Raw genomic sequence first — 13,793 nt, 5'->3', positions numbered from 1 at the left:
AGGTCTTAGTTGTGGCCTGCAGGATCTTTGTTGCAGCATGTGGGCTCTTTAGGTGCATCATGTGAACTCTTAGTTGTGGCATGTGGGATCTAGTTCCCTGACCAGGGATTGAACCCAGGCCCCCTGTTTTGGGAGCGTGGAATCTTAGCCACTGGACCACCAGGGAAGTCCTGGGAACTCCGTACTTTTTTTTTTTTAACAGTTCTGTCCTGGATCTTCACTTAGGACCATGTTTGTCAGGTCTGCACAGGACAGGGAGGTTGGTCTGATTCTCCCCTGCTCAGAGGATCCAACCTCATCTTCTGAGCAACTCTCCTCTCTTGCCCACCCTTGTCTCTCTCCCTGCCCCCTCCAGATGGAGACCATTTCCTCTGATGGGGAGAGTATGTTCAGGACACATTGAGCAGATACTAGAACGTTGAGACTTAATAGGATTCCCCCCCACACCCGCTGCCACCCGGTTGTTTTTTTTATTAAACTAAAAGAGAACTTCCAATTTTAATCTTACCTTTTTTAGTAATGTGAAAGAGGGTTTTGTTCCTTTTGTTAGAATACCATGGCAAGACATGCTGATAATTGTGCTGGTCCAGATGGTGTAGAAGGGGAAAATGGAGGAGAAACGAAGAAGAGTAAACGTGGAAGGAAAAGAAAGATGCGCTCTAAAAAGGAAGACTCCTCTGACAGTGGTAAGTAACTTGTTTCTTGAGTTAGTTATACATGGCAGGTTTTGGTGCAGAGTTTCCGGTGTATTTACATATGGACATGCTGGAATACAGAGATAAGCCAGTCTCTCATACTTCCTTTAAACCTCTAATCTTCCTGATGTGTGTATATATTTACAACAGCAGTTAGTTTATCCCTGGAGCAAATTTTCTTTTTTTTTCTTTTTCTTTTCTCATGGCATTCCATTGCTTGATAAGATATTATATGTTATGTTCAGTTAAAGCCAAAGCAAAATTAATATCTTTACTCAGTTTACTCAGATTAGTGATATTCTAAGGCCAGCAGAGTTTCTTTTCTATGTTCATAGCTTTTACATTTAGGAAGCTGGTCTAGATTTGAGCAGTGAATCTAATGGACATGAAGAAGGTTGCTTAAGCATCCTGACCAACTTCTGGTTTGACTGCCTGTGTCAGCCTAGCCTTGAGATGTGTTGATCAAATCCATGAAGGTCAGCCTTTCTCTTCCTACCTTAATCTCTCCATTTATAATTTAAAACTTTGCTTATTTTCCTACCATTGATGTTCTTTGGGGTGTTAGTCATGAAATCCAGACAGAAAGTATATGCGTTGTGGTGCTAGACTCATGAAAGGGGTGGCAGACAAAGGTGTTGGTAATGTAGGAATCACGTTTGATTATACAAACTTATTCCATAGTGTTAGGTTTTATAATGTGGATACTTGGGCTACTGGCAGCCAGTTAAGAAGTCACATCTGTGACTTAAAGATTTAAGGTTTTTGTGGAAAAGGATGTAGAGGGGTTTTGTTTTGGAGAATGCACTTACAGATGATGCCTAATGTATTTCTAAGGAGTTCTCATTTTGTCTTCTGCATTGCTTGTCAGTAGAAATAGTGGGGAAGGAAATGAAATTTCTGAAAATGTATTAAAGAACTTATGTTACTTTATTGGTTTTATTATAAAACTTGTTCATGAAAGTACTAGGGTTTTTTTTGTTGTTTGTTTGTTTGTTTGCGGTATGCGGGCCTCTCACTGCTGTGGCCTCTCCCATTGCGGAGCACAGGCTCCGGACGCGCAGGCTCAGCGGCCATGGCTCATGGGCCCAGCCGCTCCGAGGCATGTGGGATCTTCCCGGACCGGGGCACGAACCTGTGTCCCCTGCATCGGCAGGCAGACTCTCAACCACTGCGCCACCAGGGAAGCCCCAGTACTAGGTTTTTAATACGTAAATCTATAACAAAGTCCCTTTTGTTTTTTTATCTTAATAAAGGCTTCACTTTTCTATTCAGAACTTTAACTGTTTCTGGGAGAATATTCATCTAAGCATAAGAGTAGTTTATTTTTTGCTGCCTTTTTTAGTAGAAAATCTATTTTAAGCAATATCTTCATTCACTCGGTTTTAAGTGAATGCCTCTTTTAAAATGTCACTTTGCTTAATTTTTATAAAAGCGCATCACTCTCTACTGAGAATTTTGTGGGATCCCTTTGTTTGCCTAAGAAATTGAGTGGACTGTTGGGAGGTGCCAAGGAATGTCAGAGGGCCTCAAGTACCAGCAGAGATCCACAGATAACCTTGAACTTCAGGATACCTGTAGTTGCTCTTCGTTGCAGAGCCTCCTACTCACAGACATTGTCCCATACCCTTTTTTCTTATGGTTCTTCCCTGTTCATTTCTGTGGTTCATCTACCAAGAAGACCAGCTCTATTCTCTAATTGTACTTTACTAGAAGCATCTTTCACCTGCAGTTTATTGACAGTTCCTAATAGGTTTCTACAGTTCCTCCTTTTGTCTTCTGCACTCCTGGTTTGTACAGCACAGTGTTTGGTTTTGGACCTCATACCTAGTGTCTCTTTTTTTTTTTTTTTTTGCGGTACGTGGGCCTCTCACTGTTGTGGCCTCTCCAGTTGCGGAGCACAGGCTCCAGACGCGCAGGCTCAGCGGCCATGGCTCATGGGCCTAGCCGCTTCGCGGCATGTGGGATCCTCCCAGACCGGGGCACGAACCCGCCTCCCCTGCATCGGCAGGCGGACTCTCAACCACTGTGCCACCAGGGAAGCTCCCTAGTGTCTCTTTATCCCAGAATTTCTGGGCTGGTGAAGGCCACACAGTCATATTTGTTCCCTCCCAGAAGTTCTGCCTGTTGGCCATCGGCAGAAATTGACCAGCAGAGTCTACTGCTATTTTCAAAGGCTTTTTGCCAAAATCTCTCCCAGCCAATAAGCCTTTGACCCTATTAACCTTCTTTGTGTGCTTTTTCCCCCAATTCTGACTGAACTTGTTTAATTTTCTAGGCATTGGGCCAACTTAGGCAATAGGGGGCTTGAATAAGTTCAGCAGGAAAGCGTGTCGTCCTTGACACTCTGCCACGTACCAGTACGTTCCCCACATTTTCACTTAGGATTTCAGTCGCTTGGCAAATAAGGCATTTTGTCCTGAAGATCAGGCATTTACCCACAGACTTCTAAATTTAAACATTTGGTGCTAGAGAAGGAGAATGTGCTTGTAACCTGCATTTCTTGGAGGAAGGCAGACGGGGTACATTTTGTGCCTTGGCAATGGGGGAGGGGTAGCAAGAACTCTTTGGTTGCCTATAGGTGTGGGCAGCAGAACAGCCCCAAACTGTGGTTAGTGGTGCCTTACAAATCACTTAGCTTCTCTCTATTTCTATAAAATGAGGGTAATATCTCTTATTTAATGAAGCCTAAATGGAATAATGGAGAATTTTTAAACTGTGATGTACAGTGTAAAAATCAACTGTGATTATGTAGTAGAATGTGAGTTACAGAGTACGATTACAGACATTATCTCAGTCCTTGTGATCCTTGGGAGTGCTTTAGAGATTACACAAGGAAACTGAGGTTCAGTGTGGTCATGGTCCCAGGTCACACACTTAGGAGATCTGAGACTCAAAACCATATTATCAGGCTCCTCGTCAGTGTTCTTTCTATAGTAGTTCCCTCTCCTTTTATGTGATAATGGCATTCGGGAGAAGGTAAGGGAGTTAAGAATGACCTGTTAGGTTTGGAACAGCTGGGAATTAAATTAAATCCCAAAACTTGGCCTTATGCTTTTCCTAGTAAATAGGACCTCACGGTGCTTCAAGAACTTCATACACACAGACATGCATGCACACCTTCTATCACTCTTCAGGGGTCCATATCAGGCTTAGTGTCCTGCTTTATCCTTGTGTAGTAGGTAGAGGGAACATTTGTTTCATTTTCAACTTAGAACACCATTTGTGGGTTTTTTTTATATAACTGGCATATTGTGGAGTTGCCTCTAAGAATTCAAAACTCAATATTCTGATATCTAAAGCTGATAGAAAAAAGTAATATCCAGTCCACATAAAATATGAACAATAGTATTTGGGTTGATTTGCTTATTCTGCATCAATACCAGTTTACTCTGTTAACACTGATAACAAAAATTCCAGTGAAAGCATTTTTTAAATGGGCTTTTAACGATGAAAATAAATACGTAACTAGACTTCACAGAATATGTGATTATTTGTGTGTTATTTTTTCTTCCACCACTCTTCTCCTTGCCCCACTACCTCTTCTTCCTGATTTCATGAGAAGAAAATGCTGAGCCAGACCTGGATGACAATGAGGATGAGGAGGAGCCTGCCGTGGAGATTGAACCCGAGCCAGAGCCTCAGCCTGTGACCCCAGCCCCACCACCTGCCAAGAAGCGGAGAGGACGCCCCCCTGGCAGAACCAACCAGCCCAAACAGACCCAGCGTAAGTTGACTGTCTCAGCACAGCAGGCTGGCGTCCTCTCCTAACACGTGGGGAAGGCAGACAGGTCCTTATTCTTTGGGTAGATGGGAACTGAGCCATGAGAACAAATTAAGGTCACACTGGGAACAAACTCTCAGGAAGCGATTTTTTGGTTTTTACGGAGGAACATCTCTAGAGGCCTGTTAGGTTTCAGTAAGAGAAAATCCAGAGTAGAAGGGTACTTATGTTCTACAAGGGTGGGTACTGTTAATGTGGGAGAGTTTTACAAAACAACCAGAGTCATAGTCAGCTGGCAAAATTGATGTGGTAATGAACGTAAAACAGCCAAATTTTAAAAGATAGAGGGAAAAAGCAATTTCTGAGCTGACACTGTCCCTCCTAAGAAATCTAGGCCGGTGGATTCTATTGCTGGCCTCCTGATTTATGAGAGGACACAGAGGAGGTGTTCACCCTCCACGTCACACCATGTAGCAGTCCTGTACGGGACGTGGCCCTTGTGACAGCAGGCTCTGCAGGGTCTCAGGTCTCTGTCCTATTCATGAATCTCCTAAAAGCTGGCAATTTTTTTTCTTTCTTTAACAAATACAGGGTTTCATCTATTTTTTTAACATGCTCCCTGAGCCCCGTGTCCAGATGTCTTATTGCAGTGGGGTGGTTGACTCTAAAGATCCCGGGAACTATTTTGCCTACACACATTTGAGTGAGTGAACTGGCGGGAGGGCCCTGGGTGTTGGGAGGACTTCAGACTCAAAAATGTCAGGTTCTTTGCTATAGGTGGGTCATCTCTAAAATGGACCTACATCCCCACACTCTGTGAAGTATTCCTAGTCCCGCACCATCTGCATTTTTTGCCTGTCTCACACACACTATTATGAAGCCCAAATTTATGACATAAAGGAAAACTAAGTTTTTTAATACGCAATTTGGGAGTCATATGAAGAGGAATGTCAACATTTTGTTCTTTGATAGTATCTAGAGTAGTGGGGCTTTGTGTATGGCCGCATTTTAGGTTATTAGGTCTTTTTGATTGACTTTCTCTGTATCGAATCTAAGGCTTTCCTGTGTTGCTGACATTCATTTAGTGTCAAGTCTGAAAAGACCCTTGCAATCCTTGGGGGCTTTAATGGAGCATTTGTTTTGTTCATGCTCTTCTTTGCCAGCAACAGCCATTATTCAGGTCGAAGACCAGAATACAGGTGCAATTGAGAACATTATAGTTGAAGTCAAAAAAGAGCCAGACGCAGAGCCTGCGGAGGGGGAGGAAGAGGAGCCCCAGCCAGCCGCCACAGACGCCCCCAACGGAGACCTCACGCCCGAGATGATCCTCAGCATGATGGACCGGTGATGGCGGGGCCTCGCTCGTTGCCAGGACTGCTCTGGGCTGTGTTTAAACGGCCCGCATCTTAATTTTTCTCCCTTCTTTCTTCTTTTGGCTTTGGGAAAAGCATCATTTTACCAAACATACTGAGAACTAAAACTTCAAGGATGATGTTAGAAAAATGTGATTTAACTAGAACTTGCTGTTTGATGTTAGCAAATAATGGAATGTTCTGAGTCCCTGAGGGTTTACTGTGAAGTGCTGAGGACAGTGTTGACGCCTAACTGGTTTTCTTAGATGGAAACAGAGACATTGAACCCTCTCTCTTGCTATGGTAAACCACTCCAGAAACCACCACTGGGTTTCCCAGAGTTCTATGGTCTTCTTCCCAGGAGAGTTTTTAATTGTAAATGCAGACTTGGGAAGGACTTAGACTTTTAAACTGGTTTTTGCTTTTGCTTTGCCCTGACTCTCTTTGCTTGGAGTCAGTTGCACACCAGTAGTATGGCATGCTACGATTGGTTTCTGTCCTGAAGACTTTGCCTCTTTCTTGGCAAAGTTTCTGGTATGGTCAAGCTTGTAAATAACTTTTTTTACATTTTAATCTTTTCCATTAATTACGAGGTTGAAAAGAAGTGCAGTGTAAGAAAACCCAGCATTTTAATTACTTGCAAATTAAGTTTCCACAGACTGTAGTATGTAAATGTTGACAAGGAATTGGATCACAATCATGTAGCAGAATGGCACCCAGACTGCTGCCCGCTAGTGACGGACACCCACATGGAAGATCATAATTTTCCAGCCCATGGAGCCAGCATTTGAACCTTGTACAATTAACTTTGTTATGATTTCCCATCTACATTTTCTTTGCTTTGTTTGTAGCTGAATTTTGTGTTTTATACATCCTCTGTTAAAGCAGAAGGGTGATTATGAGTGGGTCACAGCAGCTCTTAAAAGCTGGGCCAGAAAATTTCACTAGGTCAGTAATTTAAACTTTGAATCTTCAAAAAATAATAATGTGAAGCAAAACCAACTAAAAAGTGATTCTTGCACATGAACTGTCACATGTTTAAAATGTGTTTTTTAGAGAGCCTCAGTCTTGCTGATTTCAAACACTTTTTTCTTCTGTGTATTGCTTTTAAGAGAGCCATCAGTTAGCTATCAGACTCTAGGTTGATGCATTTTGTACTTAGCTGTACTGTGTGATATTTTTCATTATTTTAGGACGCCAACATGAGACCTGTAATAAAATATGTAATGGGGTTGAAAGCTGGGGAGGAGGATCTACTGCTGTACAGCTAATAAATCATAACGGATTAACAAGTGCTCCAAACACTCCAACTTGTGTGATTCCTGCTTAACGAGGGGCCCAGAGGGGTCTGTGTGCGTAGCCTCAGGCGGTGCAGGCCTCCTCGCCTTTCAGACGCAAGCTATGTTTCCAGGATGACCACTTCCTCTCTAGCAAATGAGAGATGATCTTGGCAGGTGATGGAATATTGAGTGCATCCTGCTGCAAGTTTCAGTGCCCCAAAAGTGGTACGTGAGTAGAGAGGTGAGTGTATACAGCTGCCAGCCCCATGATCCAACTGAAGAGCCGGTTGCCTGTGGTAGAGCAGGTGGGTCAGAGAGCTTAGAGGAGAAAGGGCTGATGGGAATCTTTGGCCTCGAGATCTCAGCTCAAGGAGAGCTGGGATCAAAATACATTGAGCTCTGCCAAGTGCAGGGGAACAGAGAGAATCTGGGCCCAGTCTGCCCTAGAGAAGTTCATTTGAAAGGGAGACAGATGTGCCACCACCAGGCTGTGGGGAGAGAGTCCTATATAGCACAGCTGCTTGTTAGCACCTAGGAAGCAGAATGGAAAGGGAGTGTGTTAGGAAGTTTATGCATTAGTGTAATACCATTTTGCTGCTGTTGGCCATTTCTGGGTAGATTCCTTTGGCAAGCCCCTTTTAGGTGAAAGCTTTGGCCACTAATTATATGTTTTTTGTTTGTTTTTAATTTTTTTTTAATTGAAGTATTTACAGTATGTTAATTACTGCTGTACAGTGATGTTGATTAAGTTATATATACATTCTTTTTTATTTAATACTACTTTGCATTATGGTTTATCATAGGATTTTTTTTTCATTTTTATTTATTTATTTGGTTGCACCGGGTCTATAGTTGTGGCAGGTGGGCTCCTTAGTTGTGGCATGCAAATTCTTTGTTGCAGCATGCATGTGGGATCTCGTTCCCAGACCAGGGATCAAACCTGAGCCCCCTGCATTGGGAGCACAGAGTCTTATCCACTGCACCGCCAGGGAAGACCCCTGTCATACGATATTAAATATAGTTCTCTGTGTTATACAGTAGGACCTTGTTGTTCATCCATTCTATATATAAAAGCTTACATCAGCTAACCTCAGCCTCCCACTCCATCCCTCCCCCATCCCCCCTCCCACTTGGCAACCACCACCACCAGTCTGTTCTCTATGTCCGTGATTCTGTTTCTCTTTCATAGATGAGTGCATTCGTGTCATAGTTTAGATTCCACATGTAAGTGATATCATACGGTATTTGTCTTTCTGACTTACTTAGTATGATAATCTCTAGTTGCATCCATGTTGCTGCAAATGGCATTATTTCATTCTTTTTTATGGCTGAGTAGTATTCCACTGTATATACGTACCACATCTTCTTTATCCATTCATCTGTCGATGGACATTTAGGTGGTTTCCGTGTCTTGGCTGTTGCAAATAGTGCTGCTTTGAACATAGGGGTGCATGTATCTTTTTGAATTATGGTTTAGTTTTCTGAGGAACCTCCATACTGGCTGCACCAGCTTACATTCTCATCAACAGTGTAGGAGGGTTCCCTTTTCTCCATACCCTCTCCAGCATGTTATTTGTAGACTTTATAATGATGGCCATTCTGACTGGTGTGAGGTGGTACCTCATTGTAGTTTTGGTTTGCATTTCTCTAATAATTAGTGATGTTGAGCATCTTTTCATGTGCATATGGTCATCTGTGTTTCTTCTTTGGAGAAATGGCTATTTAGGTCTTCTGCCCATTTTTAGCTTTGGTTGTTTGTTTTTCTTTGTTGTATGAGCTGTTCGTATATTTTGGAAATTAAGCCCTTGTCATTCATATCATTTGCAGGTATTTTCTCCCATTCCATAGGTTGTCTTTTCAGTTTTTTTATGGTTTCCTTTGCTGTGCAAAAGCTTGTAAGTTTGATTAAGTCCCATTTGTTTATTTTTGTTTTTATTTCTATTGCCTTGGGAGACTGACCTAAGAACATTGGTACAATTTGTGTCAGAGAATGTTTTGCCTATGTTCCCTTCTAGGAGTTTTATGGTGTCATGTCTTATGTTTAAGTCTTTAAGCCATTTGAGTTTATTTTTGTGTATGGTGAGAGAGTGTGTTCTGACTTCATTGATTTACATGCAGCTGTCCCAACTTTCCCCATACCACTTGCTGAAGAGACTGTCTTTTTCCCATTATATATATATATATATTAATTTATTTATTTTTGGCTGCGTTGGGTCTTCATTGCTGTGCACGGCTTTCTCTAGTTACGGTGAGCGGGGGCTACTCTTCGGTGCAGTGAGTGGGCTTCTCATTGTGGTGGCTTCTCTTGTTGTGGAGCATGGGCTCTAGGCATGTGGGCTTCAGTAGTTGTGGTGCACAGGCTCAGTAGCTGTGGCTCGTGGGCTCTAGAGCGCAGGCTCAGTAGCTGTGGCGCACGGGCTTAGTTGCTCTGTGACATGTGGGATCTTCCCAGATCAGGGCTCGAACCCGTGTCCCCTGCATTGGCAGGCGGATTCTTAACGACTGCGCCACCAGAGAAACCCCCATTATATATTCTCCTGCCTCCGTTGTCAAAGATAAATTGACTGAAGGTTTGGGTTTATTTCTGGGCTCTCTACTCTGTTCCATTGATCCATATGTCTGTTTTTATGCCAGTTTTGATTACTGTAGCTTTGTAGTATTGTCTGAAGTCTTGGAGGGTTATGCCTCCTGCTTTGTTCTTTTTCTTCAGGATCGCTTTGGCAGTTCTGGGTCTTCTATGGTTCCACATGAATTTTAGGATTATTTGTTCTAGTTCTGTGAAAAATATCATGGGTAACTGGATAGGAGTCTCATTAAAACTGTAGATTGCTTTGGGTAGTATGGCCATTTTAACATTATTAATTCTTCCAATCCAAGAGCATGGGGTATATTTCCATTTCTTTAAATCATCTTCAGTTTCCTTTATTAATGTTTTATAGTTCTCAGCCTGTAAGTCTTTCACCTCCTTGGTGAGATTTATTCCTAAGTATTTTATTCTTTGGATTGCGATTTTAAAAGGTATTTTTTTTACATTCCCTTTGTGATATTTCCTTGTTGGTGTAAAGAAGTGTAACCAGTATGTTAATCTTGTATCTTGCTGAATTCATTTATCGGTTCTGGTAGTTTTTGTGTGGAGTCTTTAGGGTTTTCTGTATATAGTATCATATCATCTGCATATAATGACAGTTTTACCTCTTCCCTTCCAATTTGGATACTTTTTTAAAAAATTTATTTTTGGCTGCGTTGGGTCTTCGTTGCTGCACACAGGCTTTCTCTAGTTGAGGCAAGCAGGGGGCTACTCTTTGTTGCGGTGCGCAGGCTTCTCACTGTGGGGGCTTCTTGTTAGGCACATGAGCTTCAGTAGTTGTGGTGCACAGGCTTAGCTGCTCCATGGCATGTGGGATCTTCCCGGACCAGGGCTCGAACCTGTGTCCCCTGCATGGGCAGGTGGCTTTTAACCACTGCACCACCAGGGAAGTCCCCCAATTTGGATACCTTTTATTTCTTTTTCTTGTTTGCTGTGGCTAGGACTTCCAATTCTGTGTTGAATAGAAGAGGTGAGAGAGGGCATCCTTGTCTTCTTCCAGATTTTATTGGGAAGGCTTTCAGCTTTTCACCGTTGAGTATTATATTGGCTGTGGGTTTGTCATAAATAGCTTTTATGATCTCGAGATAATTATAGGGTTTTTTAACCAGAATTCCAGTTTTCAGTGAAAAGTAAGTAACAGTGGAGAAGCTGTGTGAAGGCTTCAGCTGGTTTGTGGTATCCATACAGTCGGGTCTCCCAGAAAAATCGGTATCGTCAGGAGCCTTGGGACTGTGAACCAGGCAATCAGCAACTTGGACTGAATGTTAGTGGCCCGAGGCTGTCAGGGCATTTGGTCTCCATCCCAGGCATGGGCTAACCCCCACTGCCACCAGGAACCAGAGCACCCCCTACCAGAGTTGTTTCAGTGGCCACATAGCTTTTTAAAAATTTTAAGCATAGGGCCTTCCCTGGTGGTCCAGTGGTTGGGACTCTGTGCTTCCACTGCAGGGGGCCCGGGTTCGATCCCTGGTCGGGGAACTAGGATCCTGCAAGCCACACAGCCGCCCCACCCCCACCCCCCAAAACAATTTTTTTTTAAATTAATTTTATTTATTTATTTTTTTGGTTGAGTTGGGTCTTCATTGCTGCACGTGGGCTTTCTCTAGTTGTGGCGAGCAGGGGCTACTCTTCATTGTGGTGTGCGGGCTTCTCATTACTGTGGTTTCTCTTGTTGCGGGACATGGGCTCTAGGCGTGCGGGCTTCAGTAGTCGTGGCACACAGGCTCAGTAGTTGTGGCGCACGGGCTTAGTGGCTCCGCGGCATGTGGGATCTTCCCGGACCAGGGCTCGAACCCATGTCCCCTGCATTGGCAGGCGGATTCTTAACCACTGCGCCACCAGGGAAGTCCCAACAATTTTTTTTTAAGTATAACAGAAAATCTCTTCATAGAACAGCAAGCAGTTTATCTGTATCTTCAGCATAGCTTTTCTGTTCTAATTGTATATATTCAAATTGTTTACAAGTAGGTTTGTTTGGGTTGGGGAGGGGGCAAGAAAAGTGACATTGTGATGCAGCTAAGGCCGGAAGGAGATTCCTCCATTGGCATAGCCCATGATACATCCTGTGTGACTCCATTAAATGTGAAACCTTCACACTCTTACTCCACACGGGAGACGGGAGCCTCCTGGCAGTTCTGGGAGCTGCGGCCTGGCCTGTCACCCTGTGCAGGCGGGGCTTATTTCTCATTATGAGCTTTTAGCATTTCCTGAGCACCCACGGAGTGTCATGCTGTCTAGAACACAGAGACAGTCTTGAACAAGTTGAAGGCCTCTCTCCCTCTCATGAGTCACTCACTTGTGGGAGCTGAGTCCCACTTGGTCTCTGATAGCAGTTATGCTTGTTCTGTCACCGCCACCCTGACGGCCAGCAGTTACGGAGATGTGTGGCTAGCCTGGCACCCCATCCTAATCTCCAGGCTGATCCTGGTTTCCTCCTCCGCAGCCCCCTGCTTGTCCTCACAGCATTCACTAGACAGGGGCTTATGCCTCCAGTGCAGCTGTTAGTCTCAAGACGCCCTCCACCTGGGAGCAGCTCGAACCCTTTGGCACTTATTCCCTCTTGTATTTCTCATTCTTGTCACTCAAAACAGAAAAATCCCAGTGAGGGGGGTTTTCTATCCTTCTGTTCTGGAGTCTTAAGGTTGCCCTGGTAAGACTTGGCAAATATGAGTGTTCCCTGAGTTCCAGCCACTGTTGTGAGCACCTCTGTAAACATTTAATCCTTACACTTCAAGGTAAGTTAATAGCTCCAGCTTACAAAACAGGAACTGGATGCGCAGAAAGATTGTGACTTACTCAGTGTCAAACAGCCAGTAAGAGGTGGAGTCAGGACTTGAATTCAGGCAGTGTGTTTTCAGAACCTTCATTCTTGGCCACTTGGCCATACTGTGTGTGAGAGCTACTGAGCTCACACCCTAGAAGCAGTTGGTGGGTTCTGTGTGGTCTCTTGTGAGAGTCTTAACCTGAACTCTCTCTCAAGTTGGGAGGCAGCAGAGCAGGACATCCTCTCACCTCTGTTGGCAGGAACTCAGCACCCTCTCCGGCTGAGTCTTGCCCTGTCAGCCCTGGGCTATCACACCTGGGCCTGCTGCTTTAGGGAAGGGGGCTTCCTCCAAGTTGTTACTATTCAGTTTCTACTTTGTCCTAATCTATGGTGGACCTCAGCAAAGGGAGATGAGATTTTGTGGGGGATGGTGGTAGTCAGATGACTGGAAAATGCTCCCACTGCCTCCAGGCCTCAAGGTGAGGAGGGGTAGCTGGAGATGGGAAAGAAACCAAGAGACTGCCCAGTGTCTCTCACCTCCTCTCAGGTTGTTTCACCTCTGCCTGGCTGAGCTGTGGGCAGGGTAGAGGGCTGTTCCTTATCTCATAGAGTTTAATTAGACTAATGGAAGAAAAAAATGGAATCCCCTCCTCTGAACCCTCAGGAATCTAGGTGCCTGGTTTTTTTTTTAATATTTATTTTATTTATTTATTTGGTTGCACCGGGTCTTGGTTACAGCAGGCGGGCTCCTTGGTTGTGGCATGTACGTGGGATCTAGTTCCCTGACCCGGGGTTGCACCCGGGCCCGCTGCATTGGGAGCGCAGAGTCTTAACCACTGCACCACCAGGGAAGTCCCTAGGTCCCTGGTCTTTTATAGGGTATCATGCATCCCATGACCTGATGGCCTCCTAGGCCTCTCTCCTAGTGGTTCCCCCCTCCTCAAACTCTCCAGCTCAGGGAGAATGCAGACATGAGAGGACCCCCCCACACACATACATTGCCTTGCTCATGAGTCACTCCACCCCTCCCTGCAGCCCTTGGGGCTGGCTGCCCCCTGATGGTACACCCCCATTTTCTGGCCCTGACCTAGCTTGAACTTGATGAAAGCTAAGGAACCTCTGCCACAGAGAAGGCTGTGGGGCCCATCTGGTGTTTTTTCCACCCTGTCAACAGTTTGTGACTCTCCGACGGGTTGAGGGACTCCAGGTTAGGAGCAACAGATAGGGCCCTCCAGGTTTAGGAGGGATCCGATGCTCCTTTCTGAACAGACGCCCCTTGCGTCCTAAGTGCTGTCCATCTTCCCCGCTGGGCTTTGGAGGGGACGGACCGAGGTGGGCCGCAGAGATTCCCCGAGCGGGCAGCGCCCCCTGGTGCTCGCGGCGGGGACTGTGGC

General features: G+C 44.6%; 1 protein-coding gene across 3 annotated transcripts in view; it reads left to right on the top strand.

Moving 5' to 3' along the window:
- Nucleotides 1–7,075, top strand: part of CTCF (CCCTC-binding factor) — a 47,691-nt gene extending 40,616 nt beyond the window's left edge. For 2 of the 3 annotated variants that reach the window (XM_029235398.1, XM_029235407.1), the window contains 3 exons: nucleotides 551–686; nucleotides 4,258–4,419; nucleotides 5,580–7,075. In XM_029235398.1, the coding sequence (XP_029091231.1) occupies nucleotides 551–686; nucleotides 4,258–4,419; nucleotides 5,580–5,764 (483 nt within the window). In that variant the 3' untranslated portion in view covers nucleotides 5,765–7,075. The remainder of the gene's footprint in view (nucleotides 1–550; nucleotides 687–4,257; nucleotides 4,420–5,579) is intronic. The other variant, XM_029235417.1, reaches the window with a different exon arrangement.
- Nucleotides 7,076–13,793: the final 6,718 nt, after the last annotated feature.

This window comes from Monodon monoceros, unplaced genomic scaffold (assembly GCF_005190385.1).
Source record: "Monodon monoceros isolate NGI ecotype Baffin Bay Population unplaced genomic scaffold, NGI_Narwhal_1 Super_Scaffold_10, whole genome shotgun sequence".
In the NCBI taxonomy this organism is placed as follows: domain Eukaryota; kingdom Metazoa; phylum Chordata; class Mammalia; order Artiodactyla; family Monodontidae; genus Monodon; species Monodon monoceros.
Note: the sequence above shows the minus strand (reverse complement) of the source record. Positions and strands in the feature narration are given on the sequence as shown.